General features: G+C 44.5%; 3 protein-coding genes across 3 annotated transcripts in view; 1 reads left to right on the forward strand and 2 right to left on the reverse strand.

The window, feature by feature from the left end:
* The window catches only part of Heatr6 (HEAT repeat containing 6), a 31,105-nt gene extending 11,041 nt beyond the window's left edge, over positions 1-20,064 (reverse strand). The window contains exons 1-12 of the mRNA XM_052756120.1: positions 19,822-20,064; positions 17,350-17,457; positions 15,530-15,670; positions 13,755-13,870; positions 12,353-12,467; positions 11,178-11,279; positions 9,903-10,040; positions 7,436-7,740; positions 6,551-6,728; positions 4,100-4,306; positions 3,612-3,711; positions 83-441 (exon numbers count right to left, since the gene is read on the reverse strand). Of these exons, the coding sequence (XP_052612080.1) occupies positions 83-441; positions 3,612-3,711; positions 4,100-4,306; positions 6,551-6,728; positions 7,436-7,740; positions 9,903-10,040; positions 11,178-11,279; positions 12,353-12,467; positions 13,755-13,870; positions 15,530-15,670; positions 17,350-17,457; positions 19,822-20,040 (2,088 nt within the window). The 5' untranslated portion in view covers positions 20,041-20,064. The remainder of the gene's footprint in view (positions 1-82; positions 442-3,611; positions 3,712-4,099; positions 4,307-6,550; positions 6,729-7,435; positions 7,741-9,902; positions 10,041-11,177; positions 11,280-12,352; positions 12,468-13,754; positions 13,871-15,529; positions 15,671-17,349; positions 17,458-19,821) is intronic.
* On the forward strand, positions 13,878-14,545 carry LOC128121425 (thymosin beta-4-like). The gene has a single exon (XM_052756122.1). It carries the CDS (start codon positions 13,988-13,990, stop codon positions 14,120-14,122), a length of 135 nt encoding a protein of 44 aa, XP_052612082.1. The 5' UTR covers positions 13,878-13,987; the 3' UTR covers positions 14,123-14,545.
* A 7-nt stretch (positions 20,065-20,071) lies between the features above and the next one.
* On the reverse strand, positions 20,072-24,955 carry LOC128121424 (protein Wfdc21). The gene is made up of 3 exons (XM_052756121.1): positions 24,852-24,955; positions 22,674-22,774; positions 20,072-21,399 (listed from the first exon to the last, which is right to left on the reverse strand). The coding sequence occupies exons 1-2, from the start codon at positions 24,946-24,948 to the stop codon at positions 22,680-22,682; spliced, it is 192 nt and encodes a 63-aa protein (XP_052612081.1). The 5' UTR covers positions 24,949-24,955; the 3' UTR covers positions 20,072-21,399; positions 22,674-22,679.
* Between the last annotated feature and the right edge of the window lie 425 nt (positions 24,956-25,380).

Consider the following 25,380-nt stretch of genomic DNA (forward strand, 5'->3'; position numbering starts at 1 on the left):
CCACTTGATGCACCTGCCCCTCAGTCACCCTCCTGAGAAGGAATGGTCCCTTCCATGCAGACAGGAACATGGTGCTTCCTACCTGCAGAGCCTCCAGCCGCATGGGGGACGGTTCATAGGTACTTCCCGGGGCAGAGCCGGCATCGCTACCCGAGCAGGAATCCTCCTTGGGCAGCACCACGGTGGAGATGCAAAGTCGGATGAGCCAGCAGGGCTCCGAAGATGCCTTGGGCGAGCTGACCGATGACGCTTCCTCCAGAGAGGGTCCTGCAGGGGCTTTCTTCCAGCAGTCAGGAGTGCTGAGGTGAGGAGTTGCTGAATTGCTGCTGCTGAGCCCAGAGGAGCAGGGCTGCTGCAGGAGCAGCTGGACTTCCGGCAAAGGCGCGTGAGTGGACACTATAGCTCCTAAGAGTGTGAGACTCGACACTCGAACGTTAACATCTGTCCAAAGAAAGTCAGCGTATCACCACGGAACCACTGTCATAAGGGCTGTAGTTTACCCCTGCCGGCAATTAAGAATTGCTAGATTCTGCTTTAATTAGGTATAAGTAAACTCCTAATTTCAGTTCATAGAAAATATGGGACAATATCATGAAGAAACAATATGAGAAATCAAGAACCTTATCTAGAAGACAACTGACTAGGAGTATCCAAATGTGAACACTAGGAAAAAAAATCAAAATGGGTGGTGAGGTTTCTTGATTTAAAAAGACCACAGAACCCAGGCATGGAGCTGTATACTTGAAATCCTAGCACGTGGGGCGGGAGAGATGGCTCAGTTGGTAAGAGCATGTGCTGCTCTCCCAGAGAACTAGAGGTTGGCTCCTAGCACTCACATAGTGCAGCTCACAAATGCCTGTAACTCCAGTTCCTGGGGATTCTGTGCCCTCCTCTGGCCTCCGAGGTACCCACATATACATGCACATACTTACCCACAGTCACAAAAATAAAAACCATGTATCTTTACAATCCTAGCTCTGTGGAAGCTGAAGTGGGAGGACATTTGAGGCCAACCTGGGCTACATAGGGAGACCTCATTTCAAAAACAAAACAATAGAAACACTATAGTGGTATACACAGTAATAAAATGTAATTAATCCATGAACTTGAATGATCTCAGGATTTAAAAGAAAAAAGCTATTAGAAACAAAAACCAGGGTTGGGGGTATCTCAGTGATTGAAGCAATCGTCTATAAGCATGAGGACTGGAGTTCAGGTCCCAAGAACCCATATAAATGCTGAGTGGGTATGGCAGCCCACACATACTTCCAGCGCTCAGAAGACAAGCGACAGGATCCCAAGAGCAAAGTGTCTAGGCAGAGATCTGGGTACAACTGAGAAACACTGCTCAGTGAACAATGTGGAGAGGCTGAAGAACGTGCCTGATGTCAACCTTGGGCCTTCCCATGTGTGTGCCCACACACACACACAAAAGCCCATACACACATGCAATCACACCACACATACATAACAAAGGAGAAAAAGAAAAAGCTAAAAGGCCTGCATTCTGGTTTAGTTTTTTGCATGTGGCTGTCTAGCAGCCCCAGTGCTGCAGGCCGCAGGAATATATCGTAAGAACTCAGCTGGTTATGGCAAAGTCACTACCTGGAGGGATCAAGGATTTCCTCCAGAGGAAGTCAAATCCCAAGGAGTTTTTGGTGTTACTTGGCTTGTTATATATCAGCTGTATTCTGTTATGAAAATCACGTGTGCCTTCATAGTTTTTCAAATTGACTTTTCCCTAAGAAGGGCTAACAGTGTGGACTGATCACTCTCTGGACATACACATTCCAGGTATTTGGAGAACAGCCTCAGGAAAGGGTTTCTCTGGAATCCGATATCTCCCTTGGCCACTTTCAAAGACTAGCAGTAATAACAGTCCACATGCAAGTCTCCTGATTTAAGATAAATTCCACAAGGAGACACCGCCTAGGTCAGGTGGACATTAAGTAATAGCTTTACACAATTTAGCTTGGACCTTCCTTTCTTACATCCTTACTAACTTTATAGACCTCTTACTCCTTACCTAACCACTTCTAGGAATAGATAACCTTCTGCGCTGACAGCTTTGCTCAGCCCGAACCCCAGTTCAAACCTCCTTGTAATTATCGTCATTGGCAGCATTCGGTCAGGTCCATCCCCAGATGGAAGAAATTACCTTATCAGAGATACCTCTGTACTCTCTAAGAACAGACTTAAGTATCCAGGCTACCTGTTTGAGAAGGCCTGACGGATATGCCAATTAAGCTTAACTTCCTCCTTTCCCAAATCTTACCTCCAGTTCCAGATCTCCCTTTAACTATCACCAGAGGCATCTAGCTGTACACAGGTTGCCTAGCAACTGAGCACACTTTCCCCCACCCTGCAGAAAAATGGCAGATAGCTTGGACAGATAGGAGCCTAGGGAAAAAAGAAGACAGTTTTATTTTCTCCCATTGACCTAGCAACTTATAGATTCTTAACATTTTCTACTAATCACATTTAAGACTATAGTTGAGCACATAAGATCCCTCTTCTTAGATATTACCTGAATTTAGTCTTTAGTTAATTCATTTCCTCACTGGTCACTTCCCTTTGGGGTTGCAAATGATAATTAACGATTATTGCCTCTCTATGTGATTCTTATCACCCCTCCCTTCGACCCTGGAAGCCTGGCTTTGTACTGCTAAGGGAATACTGCTTGTAAGTGTATATATACCGTGACTTCCAGGGCACTGGAGGATGGAGAAGAGAAAAGAGAATGGAAGAACTAGACGGGTAAGAACTTGAGAGGAACAAACTGAGATGGGGAAGAACTAGACTGAAGGGCTAGAAGAGAGTACTAGAGGAACAAGATGGAAGATGAGGAAGAGTCAGATGGGGAAGAACAAGATGAGAAAGGAGATGGGAGAGGAGCTGATATGCGAAAGAACTAGATGGATGAGAACCTAGAAGGGGCAGAACTAGACGAAGGAATTAAGATAGAACCTGGAGGGGACAGCAGATAAATGTAAAGAGAAATTGGGCAACTCTGACTGAAAATCCAGATGTAAGAGGAAGCCTGATCTGAAATCTTGTGAGCAAACAAAAAGGAACGTTCTAAAGGCAGGTGCTTATGGCCCATACATATGTGTGGGAAAAGCCAAGACACACAAGCAGGAAGTCTGCAGTTAGAGATGTGAATCAACTTCATAGGACTTTATGTGAACTACGCAGATCATGTTATGGAAGCCAAGTTTTTGTATTATAGTTTTTCTCTCCAGTGCATGATCTCATCCACCCATCCACCCACCCACCCATCCATCCATCCATCCACCCACCCATCCATCCATCTCCCTTCCTCCCTCTTACTAAAGATGCAGTTTGTTCACTCTCCTGAGAAGTCGAAGCAGCACTCAGTCAGTTCTCCAGTTCACTCCCTTCCCCAAAATGGCTGTCTAGTAATAGTTGATACCCTTGACAAGCTGAGACTAAGCAAAGATCTTAGAGCTGGAGAAAAGCTCTGAATACTTACTTCTCTCTCTCTCTCTCTCTCTCTCTCTCTCTCTCTCTCTCTCTCTCTCTCTCTCTCTCTTTAAAAAACCTGACAGTCTACATTTGACAGACAGAAAGAAGCAGTTAGCACTACCAACCTTTGTGGCGGATGTAAGGCTTTATGTGGTTCCAGACTTTGGTCAGCAAGCTGAGTTTCAGGCGGTTATAGGGGGCGTTGGATACTAGGTTTGCAAGGCACTGCAACAGAACAGAAACATATGCTCACACACACAAATATTTTTTCCTGTTGATTTTTATGAGTGTGTATGTGGAGGTCAGAGGGCAATTGTGGGATTCTGTTCTCTCCTTCTACCACATGAATTCTGGGGATCAAACTTGGCTTGGTGGCGAGAGCCTTTACCCATTGAGCCATCCCACCAGCCCCCTCACCCAATTTTAAAGGGCTATTTACTAAAAGAAAAGCAGTCTTTTTAATGTCTATAGCTAGATTAGCTAAATAGGTACAGACCTCCAAACAGGTGTCTTTAATATAATTATCACGTATACTCTTAGGTCAGTTACCTTTGGGTGATGTGAAACATCCAAACTGAAGCCTCTCTGAAGCTGGAGGTAACTTGGGACTTACCTTAATTATCTGAGTGAGGGTCTGGGACGAGGACTCCGCCACCAGAGCTAACAGAAGACATCTGTGCAGCTCTCGAATGCTGGACGCAATCGTTACAGAGAAGGGGGTGAAAGCCATTTTGTGATCAGTGGTGTCTTCAGCGACAGAAAGAAACTGCTTTGAGCCTTCCAAGATGGCAGACAAAACTTGCAAGGCACAGGCACGTGTCTGGAATTTCAAGATGATGCACAGCGATCAGTTAGAAGTCGGGATCCAGGCTCCCTTCTTTCTATACAGACTCAACTCTCCAAGTATCCAGAGCCATCTTATTAGAAGAATGGAGGCAGGGGAGGATGTGTCATGTACTGAGGGCAGCTACAAGGTGGGCCGCTTGCACCTAAAGAAATCCTCCACCACACCGCCACAGGGCAGCAGTGAGACAGAACTCAATTCTACCACAACACACAGATCTGAAGTCCTAAGCGTAGAACTGATTAGAGACTAGAGACCTTCCTACCTAAGCACAAGGCCAATGAAAAGAGAACCCATCAGCTCCTGAGGGTATCCACTTACTTTCTACTCTAAAGCATCTGAGTGTGTGTTTGTGTATACTAACAATGGTAACACAACACTTGGAAACACCTGGGTGTAGGAAGTAACACTGCAGTGGGGTATCTGATAAAGAATGTGAGTTGTATATGTATATGTACATGTGTGTGCACATGTATGTGCTCAGTTGCTCTCCACTTTATATTTTGAGACAGACAGACCAGGTCTCCCACTGAACCTGGAGCTCACTGATTTGGCTAGGCTGGCTGGCCGGCAAGCCCGAGGGATCCACCTGCCTCTACTACCCAACTTCTGTATGGGAGCTGGGGATCTGAACTCACGCCCTCGTGCTTGCACAGCATTTTATAACACAGACCCTGAATACCATCTTATAGATGGAAAGGGAAAAAGATGCACCTTAGTCAAGGGCTGCTGTTTCTTTAAGGAAGAGTCACTTACAGATGATTGTGAGCTGACATGTAGGTTCTGGAAATGGACCCTGGGTCCTCTGGAAGAGCAGTTAGTGCTCCTAACCACTGAGTCATCGTCTTTTGTTTTTTGGTTTTTCGAGACAGGGTTTCTCTGTGTAGTTTTGAGCCTTTCCTGGAACTCCCTCTGTAGCCCAGGCTGGCCTCGAACTCACAGAGATCCTCCTGGCTCTGCCTCCCGAGTGCTGGGATTAAAGGCGCGTGCCACCACCGCCCGGCTCCAGCCCCCATCTTATACTGTATCTAGCTACTCAAATGATTATGGAGTATTCCAATCTGCTGTGGATTATACTTTCCTTTTAGACAGAAACCTTAAAAACAGGTAAAATATGCGATAGGGCTAATTAAAATACTCACTTTCAGTGGGTATGTGGGCAACCTAAGGAAAGCCAGGTGCTCCTCAGTGGGACTTTTTAATACTCACTGCTGTAAGGCTGAGAACAGACTCCTTTCCTTCCTTGATTAAGAGCAAGTTTCCAGAGAGGAATGGACATATCTAAACAGGGGCAGGCCTCCATCTGCCATGGGGTAGTTGCTGATGCTATCCAGACTGCCAAACCATTGTTTTTTCTTTAATGAAATTACTTTTTTTCTCATTAAAATATGTTAATCAATCATGATATTTTAAGATATGGGAAAATTGTTAGGTCCTTATTGTATATAAAACACTATTTTGTGCTTTCACAAAACAATACAGGCACTTTTCTAAGCTTTCGATAGCCTCCACACGCATGTATGTAAACACTGTACTGAGTCAGCCTGCACACGCATGTACACTACACTGCACTGAGTTAGCCTGCACACGCATGTATGTAAACACTGTACTGAGTCAGCCTGCACATGCATGTATGTAAACACTGTACTGAGTCAGCCTGCACACGCATGTATGTAAACACTGTACTGAGTCAGCCTGCACACGCATGTATGCAAACACTGTACTGAGTCAGCCTGCACACGCATGTACACTACACTGCACTGAGTCAGCCTGCACATGCATGTATGTAAACACTGTACTGAGTCAGCCTGCACACGCATGTATGTAAACATTGCACTGAGTCAGCCTGCACACGCATGTATGCAAACACTGTACTGAGTCAGCCTGCACACGCATGTACACTACACTGCACTGAGTCAGCCTGCACACGCATGTATGTAAACACTGTACTGAGTTGAGCCACTCCTGAGCTGTTCCTAACACCACAGCTTCAGTGGGGCTCACGGGAGACACCGGAGTTACATCTCGGTGTGCTCTGACTTCAAGCAAAGCCCTGGGGTAAGACAGAATCTTAGCATGCGGTCCACAGAAGCCTGTCCCCTCTTCGCTTCCTGCCTGTTAAGGTTCTCAGGTCAGGACCTGGGATGGTACGAGCGAGAACAGTGTTCCGAGACGATCAGACAGGGCAAAGGGAGAAAAGGACATAAAAATGCGCCTTACCTTTGGAGATGGGTCCTTTAATGTGAGTGTCATTAAGGACAGAGACTGGGGGCTTCCAAGCTCAGGTGTGTCAGGAACAAAGGCCGACCAGTAGCCATAGAGAACTCTTTTTTCTATCGATTTGACAGTGGAAAGAAAGCAAGCTAATGCCCCTTGGCGAACCTTGGCTTGGTATGACCTTTGATAGTGAGAAGAAAGTTTTAATACGTTTTTAAAAATGCAAACGGAAAGGCTATTTATTCCAACCAGTTCAAATGATTTGAGAAATTAAGCATCCTGAGTATCCCTAAGGATGTTACCATCTCTTTCAAAGTATGATCAAAACATGTTAGGTAATTTTGCTACAAGCTATTAATAATAAGGCTGATTAAAAACCAAGCAGAGAATAAACTAGAGTTAGACGAGAAACAGTGCAGAGTATCCATGCAGCTATTCAATGGATTCCCCCCGCCCCCCATGACCTTACGTGGGCCACAGCGCTTGAGGTGGCCGCACACACACACAGCCCTTGCCCTTGACAGGCTTTTTAGTGCAAGTGACAGATGGTTCAGGAAGGAACTGTACCACACTTTCCATGACACCAGGGCAAAGGTAAATAACAGGGTCATGTAACAGAGAGCGTAAGTCAGAATGGAGGTGTTGGAAATGTTTCCCAGGAAACATGACTTGTGAGCTCATTGTGAAGAGGTCTAGTGGTTAACAAGATGAAAAGGCCAGAGAGAAGCAAAGAGTCACAGAAGCAGATCCTGCAAGTAGTCATGGGTCAAAGGATGCAAAGACCCCATGTGAAGGGGACCTTCAAGGTCAACGCCACACAGCAGACAGGTTCTTAAGTCACATGCAACTGCAAATGCCAGGTAGAACATTATAACAAAATACTACTACCTCATTTTACCCTGCATGCCTCCTTCTGAATCGGAATAGTCTGACTCACTGCTGCTGACTCTTTTCCAGCTGGAGGAGGTGAAGGGCCAGGAGACCTGCTCTCTTCCTGCAGCTCTGCCCCCATCCACAGGCAAACTCTGGGAGCCCCGGGGGGAGGAGCACCAAGCATTCTCGCCACACGTGTTTACCCTGGCCGTGCTGAGGCCTGGGGCCGCTTCCACTTCACCACTGGATTCTTCCTCCTCCTCCTCTTTCTCCCCTTGCTGGGTTTTCTTTGGTTTTACTTTGTGTTTTTTCTTTTTGTTCTGATTTTAGAAGCAAAGATATAATATATACACACACACACATATATATATATATATATATATATACACACACACACATACACATATATACATACTTAAATATATTTATACATATACGTAAAAATACATATTATGATAGTCATTCCAAAACTACTTTGTAACTGAAATCATAGGTACTTTTTCATTTGAAAGTGACTGGAGATGTTCCCGAAATGCAGTTTGAAGAAGGGAAAAAAAAAAGGACAGAAGTAAAGTGTGGCAGGATGTGCCAGGCATGATGCACGATGTACAGTACTGAACTCCTAGAAACAAGGAATGAGGTTCATAGACACAGCAACCATGTAGCCTGGGCTTCTCCCAAGTGACTCTGGAATCACTTCTCTGGGCGTCACCTCCCTCACCTGCAAGCACCAGGCAGAGCTGTAGAAAAACAGGCCTTCTCCAGAGCTCCTTCCAGAGCTCCAAAGCCTGGGGAACATGAGCACAGCACTGTCACCCCGGGGCAGCAAGTGTCCCTCTAGACAGAATCACAGGAGGTGGCGGGCGTTGCACACGATGCCTGTTCTAGGCCCTCGGGTTATGCAGTAAAGATACTAAGTAAAGACACTTTCTTTCTGTTCTACTTCTTTCTATCTGGCATCCAAGTATCCTTGGGATCTGTACCTTCCCCTCGTCTACTACTTAAAGTGGTCCTGACCTACCCTTTCTAGTTCCAAAACTATGTGGTTTTTCTCAGTCAAAAATCTGACCACGCCATTTTTCTATATGACTTTTCCATCACCTACAAGATAAATCCCAGACTGTAGCATCCTGTGTTAAGACCCCTCCACACACCTGCAATGTGGCTCGGTCGGCGACATGAGCCACACACGCACTTACTCCATGTGTCTATGTGGCTCTGTTTCCCTTCATCTCCATCCTGTTATTCATTCTGGAGCCTCCATTTAGCCACCACATCTTAAACAAACCTCTTTCTCCTCCATTTGGACTGTGTGCTCTGGATGTGCCGCCCTCGGAGTACTTTGTGGGTGTTTTGGTGAAGGAAATTACAGGCCTGTAATGGTCTATCCATCTTTATCCAAAATTCCTAAGGATAGGCAGAATCTGTGTGTGTGTGTGTGTGTGTGTGTGTGTGTGTGTGTGTGTGTGTGTGTGTTTAACATATATACACCCATGCACGGGTGTATGGAGGCCAGAGGTCTACCTTGTGCATCTTTGTTTAACCCTCTCCACCTCATTTTTTTGAGACAGTTTCTCTCAGTGAACCTGGAACTCACTGAACAGCCAGACTGGATGGCCAGTGAGTCCTCAGGACCCACTTGTCTCCACACTTGCAGTGCTGGGGTTACAGAAGTGTGACAGCAGGTTGGTTTGTCTGTTTGTTTGATACAGGTGGCAGGGACAGGAACTCGGATCCTTGTGTTTGTGCAGGTGGTCCTTTACCCACCCAGCCATCTCTCCGGCCTCCAGTGCCTCCGTTCTTCATGCTTTCCCCAATGTCTTAGGACAGCACATGTTTAATAAATAACAGATGAAGGAGTTTCCAACTGAAGCATTCTTTGTCTGCTGTCACATTTCTAGATAGAAATCTTGGCCACACATCTGTATGCTCCAAGGGAACTGAGGGAGAAAACCAGCTGTCTACAGAGGCTGGGAAATGTGACAGTAGCATCATGGAGACAGCGACCTGACAGGCAGCTGGGCTTCTGTGGCTCTAGAGAAGAACTGCTACGTTATGGCCCAAAGCCTGCTTCTATAATTAAGCTTTACTGGAATTGCAGCCCATCTGCTTCCACAGAGAATCCCTGGTTGCTTTTGCATTGTGGTACCATGATAGCCAGCCCTTTACAAAAGATATTGTATTACAATAGTGTATTGATTCTTCTTGGTTTTGAGAGGCTAGGAATGAGCCTTCACAGCACTGGATGTAAAGCAAATGCTTGTTTGTAGCGGTTACACTGTCTAGACCTCTCAGAAGTACAAAGCGCTGTAACTGGTATTCTCAGCAATCTGATCAATTTAACATTTCTATATTAACTACACTAACTTGAAAACAAACTCGCAGTGGCCTTTTGAGGCAGCTGAGAAGCAAATCATAGAAAGCACACACACAGCAAGCACTCAGGTGATCCACAGCTGAATCTCACTGGACCGAAACGTACCACAGACAGTCGAGCAGCACTGGGTTCCGGTTGCTGTGGTCTAATAGGCGATCGCCCATCATACTGAGGGAGCGGAGTTGGGTACAGCACCGCGGGCATCTCTATGTTTAATCCTGGGAGTCCGTGAAACATGGCTTTCTAACAGTGAGAAGCGAGGAAGAACAAACGCCACATGAATCATCAACAGAATCCAAATGTTTAAAAACTACTACAGAATAAAAGAGACAAAGGAAACACCTAAGGCCAGTGCTCAAAGAAGTGCTTAGTCTCATCTGTGTCCATGCCCCACTGAATGTTCCTGACCTCATCTGATTTCGGAAGCCTGCAGGGTTGGGCGTGGCAAGTACTCGAATGGGTGAGGGAGGAGCTTAATCTTGTCTACATAGAGCTGGATCTGCACAGGCCACACCAGATTAGGCTTGATTTTAGTGCATCTATAATTTTTATTTATCAAATCACTTTTATTTTATTGATCACAAACTGTTTAAACTAATTCATTTTTTTAAATACCAATCCTTTATTATTTTTATTTTTAGATTTATTTGTGTGCATGAGTGTTTTGCTTGCATGTATGTGTGTGTGTACCAAGTGCCTGTGGAGGTCAGAAGAGGGGTCGGATCCCCTGTAACTGGAGTTGTGAATGATTGTGACTGACCAAGTATGTGCTGGGTCCTCTGTGAAAGGAACAAGTACTCTTAACCACTGAGCCATCTCTCCAGCCCCTAATTTATCATTTTTATTTATTCATCTATATTCCTATCTGTCCCATTTAGGGATTAAGAGAAAATTATTAAAATATTGGTCACAAAGCTAGACTGTCACAGATGACTTTGACCTGAGGTGAACACTGAGCTTCTGACTCTTCCTGGCTGAACTGAGGATCACTGGGTCTCACAGGGTGACCTGACTTTCCTGTTGTGCGCAGGCTCAGAAGTTAGTAATGGCAGCCTACTGCTGCCTACAGTACAAAAAGGTGAAGGCAGGTTCAAGAAAATCTGTAATTAAATTATCTACAGATCACATCTCACCACTGATTCCTTTCTGAGATGCCAAAGGAATTCTTAAAACTTCGATCTATCGATTGCGGTTTTCTCTGCTCTTAATTTTAACTGAGCATGCCTGAATATGAACATTTTATTGTGCTCTTATTATCCATATATGAACTTCTAATACCTTACAGCTAGCCACAGAGAGGTGAGAGGATATAGGACAGCCCCCACACTTGGGGCGTGTGTCCCTCACACTTGGGTGTCAAACTGTGAAGACACGCCTCACCTTTAGCACAGCGAGGAGCGCTCCCAGGTGCTCAGTCTGTGTCATCTTCATCTTCCCACCGTTAAGAAGTGACTGGATGCCTTTCAGTGCATTCTGTAACAACTGAGGGCGGGGAGGCAGAGATGCAAGTTAGAAGGCAGAATGAGACCTGGTTCCGCAGGGACCAACTCTGTAGCAGTTAGAAGGGAAGAGAAAAAAGTCTTCTAGATGAAGGAAAACTTCATGAGGCATCCAGAGCAGAGATGGGGATCCAGAGAACAGAGCTGAGGAGCACTCTGGGCAGCCTTCCAGAAGAGCTCTCTTATTGTACACACTTAGGAACCAGCAAGTGTAAGTGATGAGCGAGAAAGAGGGTGGGTGAGACAGGAGAAATGGTACAGAGGGCCTGCGAGACGCTCAGCAGGTACAGCCCCCTGCCGCCAAGCCCGACACCTGAGTTCAGTTCCCAGGACCCACTCGGTGACAGGAGAGAACCAACTTCTCCAGCACATCCTCTGAGCTCCACACAAGTGCTAGGGCATGCCCACATGCTCACATACATATAACATAATGTGCCATTTAAAAATTTTTTAGCCGGGCAGTGGTGGTGCACGCTCTTAATCCCAGCACTTGGGAGGCAGAGGCAGGCAGATCTCTGAGTTCAAGGCCAGCCTGGTCTACAAAGTAAGTTCCAGTACAGCCAGAACCATTTACACAGAGAAACCCTGGCTCAAAAAAAAAAAAAAAGTTTCTTTTAAAGAAGCAGAGAGAAGTGAGGAGCTCTTACTGTAATAAACTGTATCTCAGACAGGTACCAAAAATAACTTTTACTACCTTGGATCTATAATTTTTAAAATATATGTTTCTGAATTTAAAGCATGGATCACATTTGTCATTAAGAAAAGATTATTGAACAGGTTTTCTTCTGTCTTACCTTAAAATCAGTCATAATCACTATATTGTTTTTAGATTCAAGAGGAGAAAGAATATGGGCTTTTAAAAGTTGTCAAAACAAAACTCAAATCAAACCAAATGGTTCCTTATCATTTGAATCCAAAGATGTGGCTTCAGCCCTGACTTATAGACACCATTTACACACACATGTAGCTCTGTCTTTCCAAACTAATACATCAGTCAATCCTCTAGCCTTTGTTCTATGCCTGCAATGTTCGGATGTTAATAGCAGTCCCACCTACCATGCAAAATGTTATATCATCCATATCAGATGATTTTGGAGACTGTAAAATGGTCAAGAAAGCTTGGAAACAGACGTTCTGGTAGGACTCCTCCAAGTATGGCTGTCCTGGCACACTAAAACACATGTAGAGAAATGTAAACAGAGGTGGAGCTTTTCTGTCTCGTCCACCTGTTTCCAAATATCCGGCAGCTGCTTCCCAAATTACCGGAGACTTATATTAATTATAAATGCTTGGCCATTAGCTCAGGCTTATTACTAACTAGCTCTTACAACGTAATCCATTTCTATTATTCCATGTACTGCCCTGAGGCTCATAGCCTTTACCTCTGTTCTCTGTCTGGCTCATGACTCTTCCGACTCTGCCCTTCTTCATCCCCTCCTTTGGTTTTCCCACCAAACCTTATCCTGCCTGGCTATTGGCCAAAACAGATTTATTATTAACCAATGAGAGCTACACACATTCACAGTGTATAGAAGGATCATCCCACAGCAGAGAAAACAATTCAAGTAGTCTCCTTTGAAACAGTGCTTATTGACAGATAAGCATTAACAACATCAATGCAGACTGCTAAGTCTGGAACATATCTCTGAATACTACTGTGCTCCAGAAATGGCATTTTGGCTGATTAGTTACTGTTGAACTAGCACAGGCCTGAACACATATGAAGGGGGAAGAGAAGTCTCTATAGAAAAATGTCAGAGAAGTGTAGTGGAGGAGGTGTGCAGAAGAAACAATCTTTTTCTTGGTTCTGCCATTCAGTCATAGGAGGGAAATACCGCAGACAGATCCTGCGGAGTGAGACCATGATGAGTCTGCTTTCCCAGGCACTGGACAACACAGTGCTATCCAGAGACAGGGTCAAGTTTGTGCTGTCCGTTTGCTACCGCATACTACAGACCGGCTCCATCTTCTTAAAGAAGAAACTAGACTTAATTGAAACTTTCACAAGAGTCTAAATTCACATGAATATTCTTTCCAACAGAATATGATTAAAATGTACACTAACGGAAAATAAACTGACATACTGCACACCTATTACTTCTAGCGTGCTTTTCTCCCTTCATTTCTTGATAGGTTTTCTTTAATTAAAAACAAACAATATAAGATAACCTTGCTAAATGGCATGGAACAGGTTCTTTCTCTTTTTGTTTATTGAGACACAGTCTCACAGCTTTTGCCCAAGCTGGTCTGGAACTTGCTATGTAGGATAGCCTGAAGCTAAGGATCCTCTTGCCTCAGCCTCCTGAGTACTGGGATCACAGGCACGCGTCACAAGGCATAGCTTAAGCTAGGTTATTTTTCTACATTGGTTCTGGCTTCAGGCAGACAGAACAATCTACGAAGGGCCCAGGAGAGGTCCTACCTTCTACTGTTGGGAAGCCTGGTTGCATCCACATACCTGAGACATAAATTTGCCATACAATGCACTGCAGCTCTCCGGACTTCAGGATCAGAGTGAGTTGAGTCACTCAGCTTCATCAAGAGGCCGCTCTTGCCTAGCAAGTCTGGGAGATACTGAAAGAAATATCAACAGTGTGGGTATAAGAGCATTTTCTAGGACAATCCGCAGTGGCCTCTGAGCAGATCGGACTCTCCTTGTTCGCGCACTTCGCTCAGCTCCTTCCGGCAACCATGTCTGACAAACCCGATATGGCTGAGATGGAGAAATTCGATAAGTCGAAATTGAAGAAGACAGAAACGCAAAAGAAAAATCCTCTGCCTTCAAAAGAAACGACTGAACAGGAGAAGCAAGCTGGCGAATCATAATGAGGCGAGCGCCGCCAACATGCACTGTACATTCCACAAGCATTGCCTTCTTATTTTACTTCCTTAGCTGTTTAACTTTGTAAGATGCAAAGAGGTTGGATCAAGTTTAAATGCCTGTGCTGCCCCTTTCACATCAAAGAATCAGACCTACTGACCAGGAAGGCCTCCCCTGCCTCTCCCACCCATCTGTCGGTCTGGCTGGCAGGGAGGGAAAAGAACTTGTATGTTGGTGAAGGAAAAAGCTGGGTGGGAGGTGGTGAAATACAGAGTAAAATTCAAGGTGGTCGAAGGTGTCCTGCAGGATGTAAAATGCAGTTTAATCAGAGTGCCATTTTTTTGTTCAAATGATTTTAATTATTGGAATGCACAATTTTTTAATATGCAAATAAAGTTTTAAAACCTGAAAAAAAAAAAAAAAGAACAGCTTCTAGGAAGACTATACTTGTTAGACAATATTTTCTTAATTAAAGGACAGTTAAGCCGGGCGGTGGTGGCGTACGCCTTTAATCCCAGCACTCGGGAGGCAGAGCCAGGCGGATCTCTGTGAGTTCGAGGCCAGCCTGGGCTACCAAGTTCCAGGAAAGGCACAAAGCTACACAGAGAAACCCTGTCTCAAAAAACCAAAAAAAAAAAAAAAAAAAAAAAAAAAAAAAAAAAAATAAAGGACAGTTAAATATCAAAAAAAATTAGCTATTAGGTAAATCCATCAATGGCTACCCAAACATATGTCAGGAATCAGTAGTAAAAATCATTACTAGGTAATTGCTGGGGCTCTTTAGTCTTGGATACATGGATGAAGGATGATGATAATGATGATAACAATAGTCAACAGTGATAGAGTGCCAAGCACTGTTTCACTTCATCCTCAGAGCGATATCTCACACATGAATAAGTAAGGCTCCAAGGGACTCAGTAAGTAAGGCTATACATGCATTAGTGGCAGGATGGATACTTGGAAACAGGTATTTTGACTCTCAAGTCTGTGCTACTAGCCTTTCAAAGGAAAGACATAATAGTTTAAATTACCTGTCATAGTTAGCTTCAGTAATCAACCTGATGAAGCTAGAGTCACCTGGGAAGAGGGGACCTCAACTGAGGAGTTGTCTCCATCAGATTGGAAATATTTGTGGGGCATTTTCTTAATTGCTAACTGATGTAGAAGGCTCCAGTCCACTGTGGGTGGCACCATCTCTAGGCAGTTGGGCCTGCGCTGTATAAAAAAAGACAGGTGAGCAAGCCAGAGGAAGCAAGCTAGTAAGCAGCATCTCTGTGGTTTCTGCTACAGTTCCTGCCCGGCTTCTCTGGATGATAGGCTATAAACTGTAAAATGAAATAAACCCTTCCTTCCTCTAGTTGCTTTTGGTTGTGGTGTTTATCACAGCAACAGAACACAACCCAAGACACTACCTTTTGACATTTTGAACCATTGCAGTAAACCAGAGCTGCCAGGGCTTGAAGAATTTCCATGTGTGTCCAAGAGCTACACTGCTGAATAGCTGAGATCGTATAGGTCAACAGGAAATCCAAGTTCTGCTCATCCACAACCACCTAACAAGAAAGGAAAAAATACAGGTGATCTAACATAACAGAGTACATGTTCATCTTTTTTGTACCAAAGCATTAGCTCTATGTTTGATCAAGATGGGGGAGACCGTCTCCTTGCTACAGAGTCTCTATCCCCTTTGATATCTCCAAAGTAGAACCTGGTAGTCCTGTAACTTTTCCTGGAACTAATCAGTAACTGACAACTATAAATACAGATACAAGATTCAATACACTGAAATATTTTAATTCAATTAAATTGATTTAATCCATAGAAATTGTTCAACTAACACACAGCAAATAAACATATCTGCTAACTATGTATCTGTCACAATGTAAGAGGAATACAACAAGAAGATATGACACAATCCTGTTCCTAAGAGTTTATAATCTTCTTGAGAAAGAATGGTCTAATCAAAAACCAATTTATGGATATTCACGTCCATATTTAGTGTCATCAAATGCTAGAAAGCTGGCTATGGGCTGTAGATGCCACAGGTGATATGAAGTTATCCAACTGCCAGTGACACAGAGATGAAGCACATGACAATAGTAAAAATTCAGAAGCCACTCCACATCTGTCCGTGACATTCTGAACTTGGAAGCAACCTCATCTCATCTAACATGCACAGCTGCTTACACACCGACATCTAACGCATGCAGCTGCTTACACACCAGTATCTAACACACATAGCAGTTACACACCAGCATCTAACACATGCAGCTGGATACACACCAGCATCTAACACACACAGCAGTTACACACCAGCATCTAACACACATAGCAGTTACACACCAGCATCTAACACACACAGCAGTTACACACCAGCATGTAACATACACAGCAGTTACACACCAGCATTTAACACATGCAGCAGGTTACACACCAGCATCTAACACACACAGCGGTTACATACCAGTATCTAACACACACAGCAGTTACACAGCAGTTACACACCAGCATCTAACACAGCTGGTCACACATCAACATCCATGCTCTTGCCCGGTAGCAGGGTTCTGGTTTTATTTGAATGCTCTCCTTTCCTGCAGTCTGAAGGATTCTGGTTGACACAATGCCAAATGATATGTGTACATTCATCTACTCAAGGATTTACTTAGTTTTACAGATGGAGAACTGCAGAACAGAACTTGATAGAAATAACTGCGGACTTTTTATCCTGGGGCTCTCTGTTCCCAAGATACTTGTGGGATTTTACGTAAATCACAAAAATAATAGTTTTAGGAAAAGGGAAAAATATTGGTAGGAAAGAAATAGGGAATCGTGTAATTGTGTTCTGCGATATATCTTGGTCATTCTATTTTCCATGAAAAAAAAGAAAACTAAGATATACTCTTATTAAAAGCATTGCTTTTTTGGTGGTACTGTTGCTGTGATTGAACCCATGGCCTCATGGGTGCCAGGCCTTGCAAGGCTTCAGCACTGAGTTACATTCTCAGCTCAGGGCACTTTGCTTTCCCAAGCTTTTCAAAAGATAGGATAACTGACCTGGGCATGGTAGCAAGCATGTGTAATCTCAACACTTTAAACATGAACAAAAAGATCAGAAGGTCAAGGTCTTTCTCAGGCCAACCTGACCTAAGATCCTGTCTCCAAACAAAACATAAAGATGAGCCTACCATATGTGCATTCACAATCTGAGTCCTAAAGTTACATACATTATTACCTGTAATCTGTTAAGTAGAAGATGGATCAGCTGAGACACTTTGCTGACAAGGTGATTCTGATTAAGAGGCACCAACTGACAAGCCCGCACAAGAAGAGCACTGACATCCTATTGAAAAAAAAAGGTAAATGCACTGGTCAGCCAAGTGACCACCCCAAAGCACAGTCAAATAATGGGAAAAGTACAGTGAATGTTGCACACTCAGTGAGGAGAAATATCTGAGTGAAAGTTGAACACCCCAAAGCACAGTCAAATAATGGGAAAAGTATAGCGAATGTTCCACGCTCAGTGAGGAAAAGTGCTGTGGGATGTTCTGTATGGCAAATGTGTTGCTAATTAGTCAATAAATAAAGCACTGATTGGTCATTGGCTAGGCAGGAAGTGTAGGCGGGACAAGGAGGAGAATAAAGCTGGGAAGTGGAAGGCTGAGTCAGAGACACTGCCAGCCGCCATGATGACAAACAGCATGTGAAGGTGCCGGTAAGCCACAAGCCACGTGGCAAGGTATAGATTAATGGAAATGAATTAATTTAAGCTGTAAGAACAGTTAGCAAGAAGCCTGCCACGGCCATACAGTTTGTAACCAATATAAGTCTCTGTGTTTACTTGGTCGGGTCTGAGGGGCTGTGGGACTGGCAGGTGAGAGAGTTTGTCCTGACTGTGGGCCAGGCAGGAAAACTCTAGCTACAGAAAAGTATCTGAGTGAAAGTTGAGGCAGAAAATAAGGGTTAGGGGAATGATATAACAAAAATTAGGAAGTACATAAAGAAGGAAAAGAACTTTTACCATACAGTACAATTACATAACAAAAGGGCTTCCAGTATAGAAAAGCACACACACTACAGCTAAAAATACCAAGTCAGCCAGACAGTCAATGCTATTGGGCAAATCAGAAACAACCCTTACATGACTCTTATATGAAATCAGAAAAATTACAAAAGAAAGAAAGAAAGAAAGAAAGAAAGAAAGAAAGAAAGGAAAAGAAAAAAGAAGACGCTATCCACAAATTACACCAGCTACTGTTGATTGCTAAACAAAAAGGCTCTGAGCCAGGTTAAAAGGCTAGCTTTTTTGACTCCAAAGGTGAAACGAACATTTCCCTGAATTTACAATCTAGCGAGGGAGACAGAAAACACAAATAATGACAATAATGACAATAAATTAAGAACAGAAAGAATTCCGTATAAACTCGGTAGGAAGGACTCCTGAAGATGAATTTTAAGCAGAATCTGGAATGGTTTGAAGAATGAACAGACAAGTAATCAAAAAGCAAATGATGGGAATGGAGTGTGGGAAGCCTTGGAGATGTGGAAAGTCCTCAGGTGCTTGAACAGCAGCAAGCTGCCAAAGACTGCACCCAGGGTCCAAGAGGAGAGAGGGGAGAGGAAAGTGGGAGGGCACACCTGTTGCTGTTGCACAAAACATCAAAGCATATAAATCAAAGTTCCCTTAACTTCACTCTTAATTCCACTCTGCTCCCTTTTCCGTGATGAGCTCTTCTGGATTTTTTCCCCTTCATATGTAAATGTACACTTATTTTTAAAATTCTCCTCTCTCCTTGTCTCTTACTCTATAGTCTGTTTTTATTAAGCAGCTTGCTTCTGCCATTTGCCAATATACATTGAAAATCTCTAATTAGGTTTACACTTTTATGGGTTTGTTTGTTTTGTTTAACCAAATAGTAGATTCTGGCAAAGAATAGTCTGTAAAGGGGCTAGACAGGAGGAAGATCACTGAGAGACCAGGGGAATAGTCTAGGCAAGAATTATTTTGCCTAAAGCACAGACCATGGGAATAAAGAAGAGACAGCGAACTGAGAAACATGTTTGAGACAGACTCTGAAGAAATTTAATCTGACAGGCCCCAGGATAAAGGGGAGAAGCAGCGTGTGCATCTTGTGGATCTTTGGGGCGGGGTGGGGTAGAATGAACTGGGGACAGGAGTGTGGGAGACAAAGTATTCACCTTTGAGAGCTATCAAGTTGGAGGTGTTTGTGGGCCATGGCAGGACTGGCTCAAGGACTCAGGGAATTAGTGATTTACAAGGTCTGATGTGTATGAGTAAGATTACTCTGGCAGTAGGAGCGAGGCAAACGAAGAGGAGCAAGAGCTAGGACGGATAACAAAACAGAAAAGACAGGCACTAAGGCAAACTTAGGCTCCAATTCTAGTTCTGCCATTTGCCAAAACCGTGACGCTGGATCTTTGTTTCAATGTGTTCATCAATGAAACCAACTAAACATTATCCTCGACATTCCTGCAATCGCTCACCAGGGTTGGCAGCGGAGGGCGTTAGAACAGAAACCTTTGGAAGATGCTAGCTTGCAAACTTTCCGATGGAGGGCAGAGACTATGGCACCGACAGAGGGAGAAACCCAGTCGGGAACTAAGTCATCTGGTGGACCGGTGACACCCGGAGGGGCCGGAGAGAGGAACCAGCGGTAGTCCCGGAAGGGTGCGGCGCGCCGCCTACCTCGGGGGCCACGCCGCCTCCCTCGCCGTAGTTCTCGGAGATGAGCTGGTCGAAGAGCAGGTGGATCTCCATGCGGGACACGGTGCTGTCATCCGGCTGCAGCGCGCGGAGCCTGGCAGACAAGCGGCGGAACCCATCGTCCCGCTCGGGCGACAGCTCCCGCCCGGCCTCTCGCGACTGCCCACAAGGAAGCGAGGAAGCGACCTGCACCGCCGCCATTCTTCCTACGTGAGCTCGCTGGGAAATACTTCCGGCGCACCGCTAGGGGCAGGGCTTCGCTGTGTGCTCTAGTTCCGGAAAGCTTTATTGAGCTATAGGTTTGCAAGCGCTGGTGTTATTAGGGTATCACTCTTTCAGCCTGGTGTCTTGTAAAAGGTGGCAGAAATAAGGCTTGGAAACTTCGTCATCCACACCTCCTTATCCTCTCACAAAGTTTGCTCCTGACCAGGGCTGACATAGCTAGAGTTTCGAGATTCGGGCTGGAGTTGGAAAGCACTCCTGTAGATGGCAGCGACAGAAATGCTAACTATGTGACATCTTCCACCTTACATCGTATCAGAATCCTTGATCTCCTTTACCCCTAGGCACGAAAGTACCCCCACCCAGTGAGATAAACTGGTTGTTATAGCAATGGTTCTCTTTGCTTGACACCAAGAATCTGAAGCAGTACTTAAGACATGTTCAAACATTGCACGGAAAGGATGTAGAGCCTCGTTTTTTACCACAATAGAGGTATGAAGAGACTGTGTGAACAGTCTGGGTTTAGCAACATGGATGACCCACATAAAGTATTATTCCAGACTGAATGACCTTGTATTATAGAATATATTGCGGCTAAGCTGTGAGTTTCTGGTCTCAGGGCAGGAGGTTGGTGTGTAGGGGCTGCTACCATGTAACTCAAGCCAATGCAAGAAGTCTTCAAAGGCCTCTCTGGGAACTCTGTATTTTTTTTTTCCTTCAGTTGGTGATGACCACAGAATAGGTATGTTCATTTTCTTGGTGGACTCACATTGCCATCCACAAGGATAGATACTATCATAACTCAACATATTGGCTTTAGTAGCTTTTCCACTGTTAGGATTAGATACCTGAGAGGCACGGTTTAAAGGAAGGAGGATTTATTTTGGCTCACTATTTCAGAGGTTTAGGGTTGTGCTTGGCTGGATCTCCTGCTTTGCTCTGTAGTAAAGCAGAATTTATCATGACAACAGGTGTGTTTGGTTGAAGCTGACCACCTAAAGCAACCAGGAAGTGGCAAGAAACAAGGTGGGCCCAGGGCAAAATGCCCCAGTGACCTACCTCCTCCAGTAATGCCCCTGCTTCCTAAACAGTGCCATCAACTATGGACCAATTGCCCTCAACGTATGAGTCTGTGGGAGACATGTCATGTTCAAACCGTAACAACCTCCAACCAAATAATTCAAGTAGCATGGAGACTTTTACAATGATGATTTATTAAAAGAAACACCTCCTGGTCCCTTCCCACTGTGCTCCTTGTCATCTCCATCCATGGCCTCCATTTTCAACTGCTTTCTTGGGCACGGAACTCCAGACAGGCATATTTTTTCCAAGTAGAAGCTATAGAAAGAGAGGAGCAATTATGAGAGAAGATGGCCCTTGAGACCATTCTTAGTTGGAGAAATAGATATAAAAATTATACTTGAGACCTGCTGTTTGGGGGTACCTGGCTACCCAGAATGCAATGAGAAACAGTAGTTCTTAATTCTGGAAATCCAAAGCAGTGTCAAGAAGCCAGCAAGCACTACAGGTGGGCGGGACAAATACAGTGTTCTGAACATGAACAGTTTGGGTTTGTTTTAATTTATTAGTATTTGTGTGCATGTTTATGTTTGTGTATGTGCAGTTATGTGCATGTTATGGCATACATGTGAGAGGACAAAGGACAGGTTTTGGGAGCCAGTTCTCTCCTTCCACCATGTGGATTTTAGGGATCAACTCAGGTCGACAGTCTTGGCAGCAGGAGCCTCTACCCATTGATCAGTCTGTTGGCCCAAACAGTTTGGTGTTTAGAGTACATTCTAAATCTGCTAATACAATTTAACCATATTAATACAACTTAATCACAGTAGTGCTTTATTATTTTTTTCACTTAATGGGTACTGAATTAAAAAGGGAAGTTTATACAATAATATGAATTCCATCAAATTTTAAACAGAGAAAGCATTTGCTTAGGTCAATATGGCAATATGAATTAAGGGCCTCATATGAGAATGTTCTTTGATCATTGATTATGTATGTCAGGTTGTATCCCAAAGGAATTAATAAGGGTGTGCACATTTTAATAGTCATTATGGTCATGTTAATATTATAAGACAAATACCTTAAATGTATATTTACAGAGATTGCTGGTAGAAGAGTCTATACAAAGGACTACAGAGAAGGCAAAGATGGTGGGATGGGACTGAGGATAAGTACTGATATGAAAATTGTTGATTCATTATCTTTAAATTAAATAGCTAAGGAATCAAAAGGCTACAAGATTCTTGTTTTTAAATATATTATTTATATTTGTGCATAGTTAAATATGTACCATAGTCATAAACAGATATCATTTTGGGGTGATGAATAATGGGTAATTTTTATCTTCTTGCTCAAATATTGTCTGATTTTTCTCCTGGGTAGCCTGGGTTGGGAAATTATTCTAAAGGTTCAGAAAGCAACCATCCTGTGGTAGGTGCATCTTCTTCATGGAGGGAAAAAAAGGGAGAAGATATAGGGAGACACATAGGATCCTATCCTACCAATTTCTGGAAAGTCCCATGGGGGTCAAATGTATAACCTGCCCGGTCTAGGCAAGATTTCAGGTAACAGTAAGGGCCAGATGTTTTTACCTGTTCTTAATTTGTAGCACAGATGCTACTGCATCCGCTGCTGACACATTTCTCCCCTGGCCCACAGTCCCAGTCACCTCTGCAGAGCTCAGCGCAGGTGCCTAAGTCAGAAAAAAATCATTTGAATGCCAGGCAGGTGCAATAAACCTGTAATCCCAGCACTCATAGGCCGAGGCAGGCAGATCATCAGCTAAAGGCCAACCTGGACTATACGATGAATTTACCCTCTCACAGACAGACAAAGAGACAGATTTCACTAGTTTCTTTTAGCTCAATACATAGTCTAATTTGTAAACTGCTATTGTTTATTTCTATTAAATACAAGGCACACACACAATCTTATTAAAGCAAGCCTACTTTAGAGATGTGGACAGAGGGACTGTATTTGTGGAAAGGAAGGCTGAACATTGCTTAAATGAAATCTTTTCCCCACACCACAGGACATGGAGCAGAGAAGGGGAGATTCTGACCTGCTGGTTGCCTTGCAGCCACTCTGTGAGGTTAGTCTCCCTAGCTCTGCTTTGTAACACGACCCCCAAGGTTTCCGGTGCTATTGTTGCTCTGGGATGAGAAAGTTGAAGACCCCTCATCCCTATTCACCATAGTTTGGTCAATCATTAAGTGTTTATGTGCTGAGCTTTTGCTATATATAAAGCACTCAAAAAGTTTAAGGCTCCCTGAGCTTTCCAATGCAAGTAAGGTCCTGAAAACAAAACAGTGTTTCACAAGTGTCCTGCAAGGTAGATCCGGAGGGCTCAAAGGGCTCAGAGGAGATAGACATTATTTCTTGTTCATCAGAACAAGTAAGCCTTGAAGTGCAGGAATATTCTCAAGGAAGAGTAGTAGAGGAAAGCAGATAGAGTGCTATGAGGAAAGATGTAAAACTTCACCAGGGGGAAATGTAATAGGGCAGGGCTTCTGAGAGGCCGGTGTGTTTCCTAGGACACAGGACCTACAGACACACTCCCACAACTCTAGACTGACTCTTCAAGTCTTGTCCCTTAGACATAGCATTTGCCCTTAGACATAGCATTTGCCTCTCTGTGTCCCCTGGAATATGGGGAGCCAGGAGGAATGGCGAGGGGAGGGCTGAGCAAGTTTGGGAGCGGCTAGAAGTAAAGCAGGAGAAGCAGACCCTGCAGAGGGCAGGCGGGTGACCAGGACCTGTAGATTTGGGATTCCACTTGACCGCGAGAATGAGGTGACTGCTGTCACTTGGAAAGATTATCTGCTGTGAAAGCATAGGCAGAGAAGATTCAACACCACATTGAAGAAGGAAGAGAGGGACAGGGAGAGATTTAGGGGAAGCTATTGCAATGGCAGGGTCGTGGAGTAATCAGGGCTGGACACAGTGAGGCCACAGGAGGGCAAAGGACGGAAGAGATGCAATGTTTCAAAAACAGGAAATTGATGGAGTGGGGAAGAGAATAAAGGAGAGAGGCCTAAGCTGGATCTAAAGACGGTTTACAGCAAGAGCAGGCTGCAGGATCAGTGGAGATGCAGACAGTGTCAGGGCTGCAAAGGTGAGACACTACTAGAGAAGAGTCAGGAGTCTCCTCCAGAGGACCGAAGAGGAATGCATCAGGAGTTTAATGGGACAGGACTTGAGGAGGTGTCACTAAAGGGTTAAGGAAGAATGGTCACAGAGTTAAGAATACTCCCCGCTTGTATCCAACATAGAAGGAAGAGGCAGGAAGAGTGCCATGGGTTTGAGGTCAGCCTGGGCTACACAGAAAGTTCCCAGCCAGCTTGGGCTATAGTCTGAGACTGTCTCAAACAAACAAAGAAACAAACAAACAACAACAAAAACCCTATGGCAACAAAACCCTTTTTGAGAATATTGTTGGTAAAGAAGTTTGAGACTGACCCGTGTTTAACATCGAGAGAGATTTTCAATAGACAGTTCCAGGAAGCAGCTGGTAGAGAGGGCGATGCGGGCAGATGGAGACTGGCTGCGGAGCAGAGTCCAGGTAGGTGACCAGGCAAATGAAGAGAGAGAAGGAAAAGGCAGAAGAGGGATTCTGTTCTAGGGAACTAAGAGGTGACCATCAAGGAGGATCCTAAAGAATCTTTTCTCCCTTTCCACCCTTCCTGTGCGCATGCGCACTGGTTCTGGAGCTCCTACTTCTGATACCTTCATTCAAGGCAGAACAATGCTACTCTTTTGCCTGGACTTACCTAGAAGTTGCAGTGGTCTCACTGCAGCCTGAAGCTCCCGTACCTCCAGGCTGAGGGTGACGAGGGACACCAAGAGAAGGAAGGCTCCCAGCTTCATGCCGCTGGTGGAGGACTTTAGCCAACACGCAGCAGAGCTGAGAGCTGCTAGAATTTAAACCTTTCCACCCACCGAGCTAGAATGCAAAGTCAGGGGCGGGTCCGCACACCATGGAAGCCAAAGCCCCGCCCGGAAACTAGAATTGCTAGAAATACACACATGTGCGTCCTGGGTAGTGCCATGTTACCCAACCCAGGCTCTGTGCCAAGAACACCCTCCTCTGCCCCACAAAGAGGACTCCTACAGCTGGAAAGCTGGGGTGCCTGAGGGGCTCTCCTTCATTTTCAACGAAGTATTAGAGGCCGACTCTGGCCAGGACCATGCTGGGATAAGCAATGTGTCCTCAGGGAATTACAATCTGGAAGCGGGGTGTCGGTAGGAAGGACCACATCTGCTTTTCCACTCCTCTCCTCCTTACGCTGTGATAATTGT

Source organism: Peromyscus californicus, unplaced genomic scaffold (assembly GCF_007827085.1).
Source record: "Peromyscus californicus insignis strain IS unplaced genomic scaffold, ASM782708v3 Scaffold_3__1_contigs__length_106647218, whole genome shotgun sequence".
NCBI classification, from domain to species: Eukaryota; Metazoa; Chordata; class Mammalia; order Rodentia; family Cricetidae; genus Peromyscus; species Peromyscus californicus.

Coding starts and splice junctions, on each gene's coding strand:
- LOC128121425 (XM_052756122.1), top strand. CDS start 13,988: ATGTCTGACAAACCCGATATGGCTGAGATGGAGAAATTCGATAAGTCG.
- LOC128121424 (XM_052756121.1), bottom strand. CDS start 24,948: ATGAAGCTGGGAGCCTTCCTTCTCTTGGTGTCCCTCGTCACCCTCAGC. Junction 22,775..24,851: donor GAGACCACTGCAACTTCTAG/GTAAGTCCAGGC, acceptor TTTCTGACTTAG/GCACCTGCGCTGAGCTCTGC.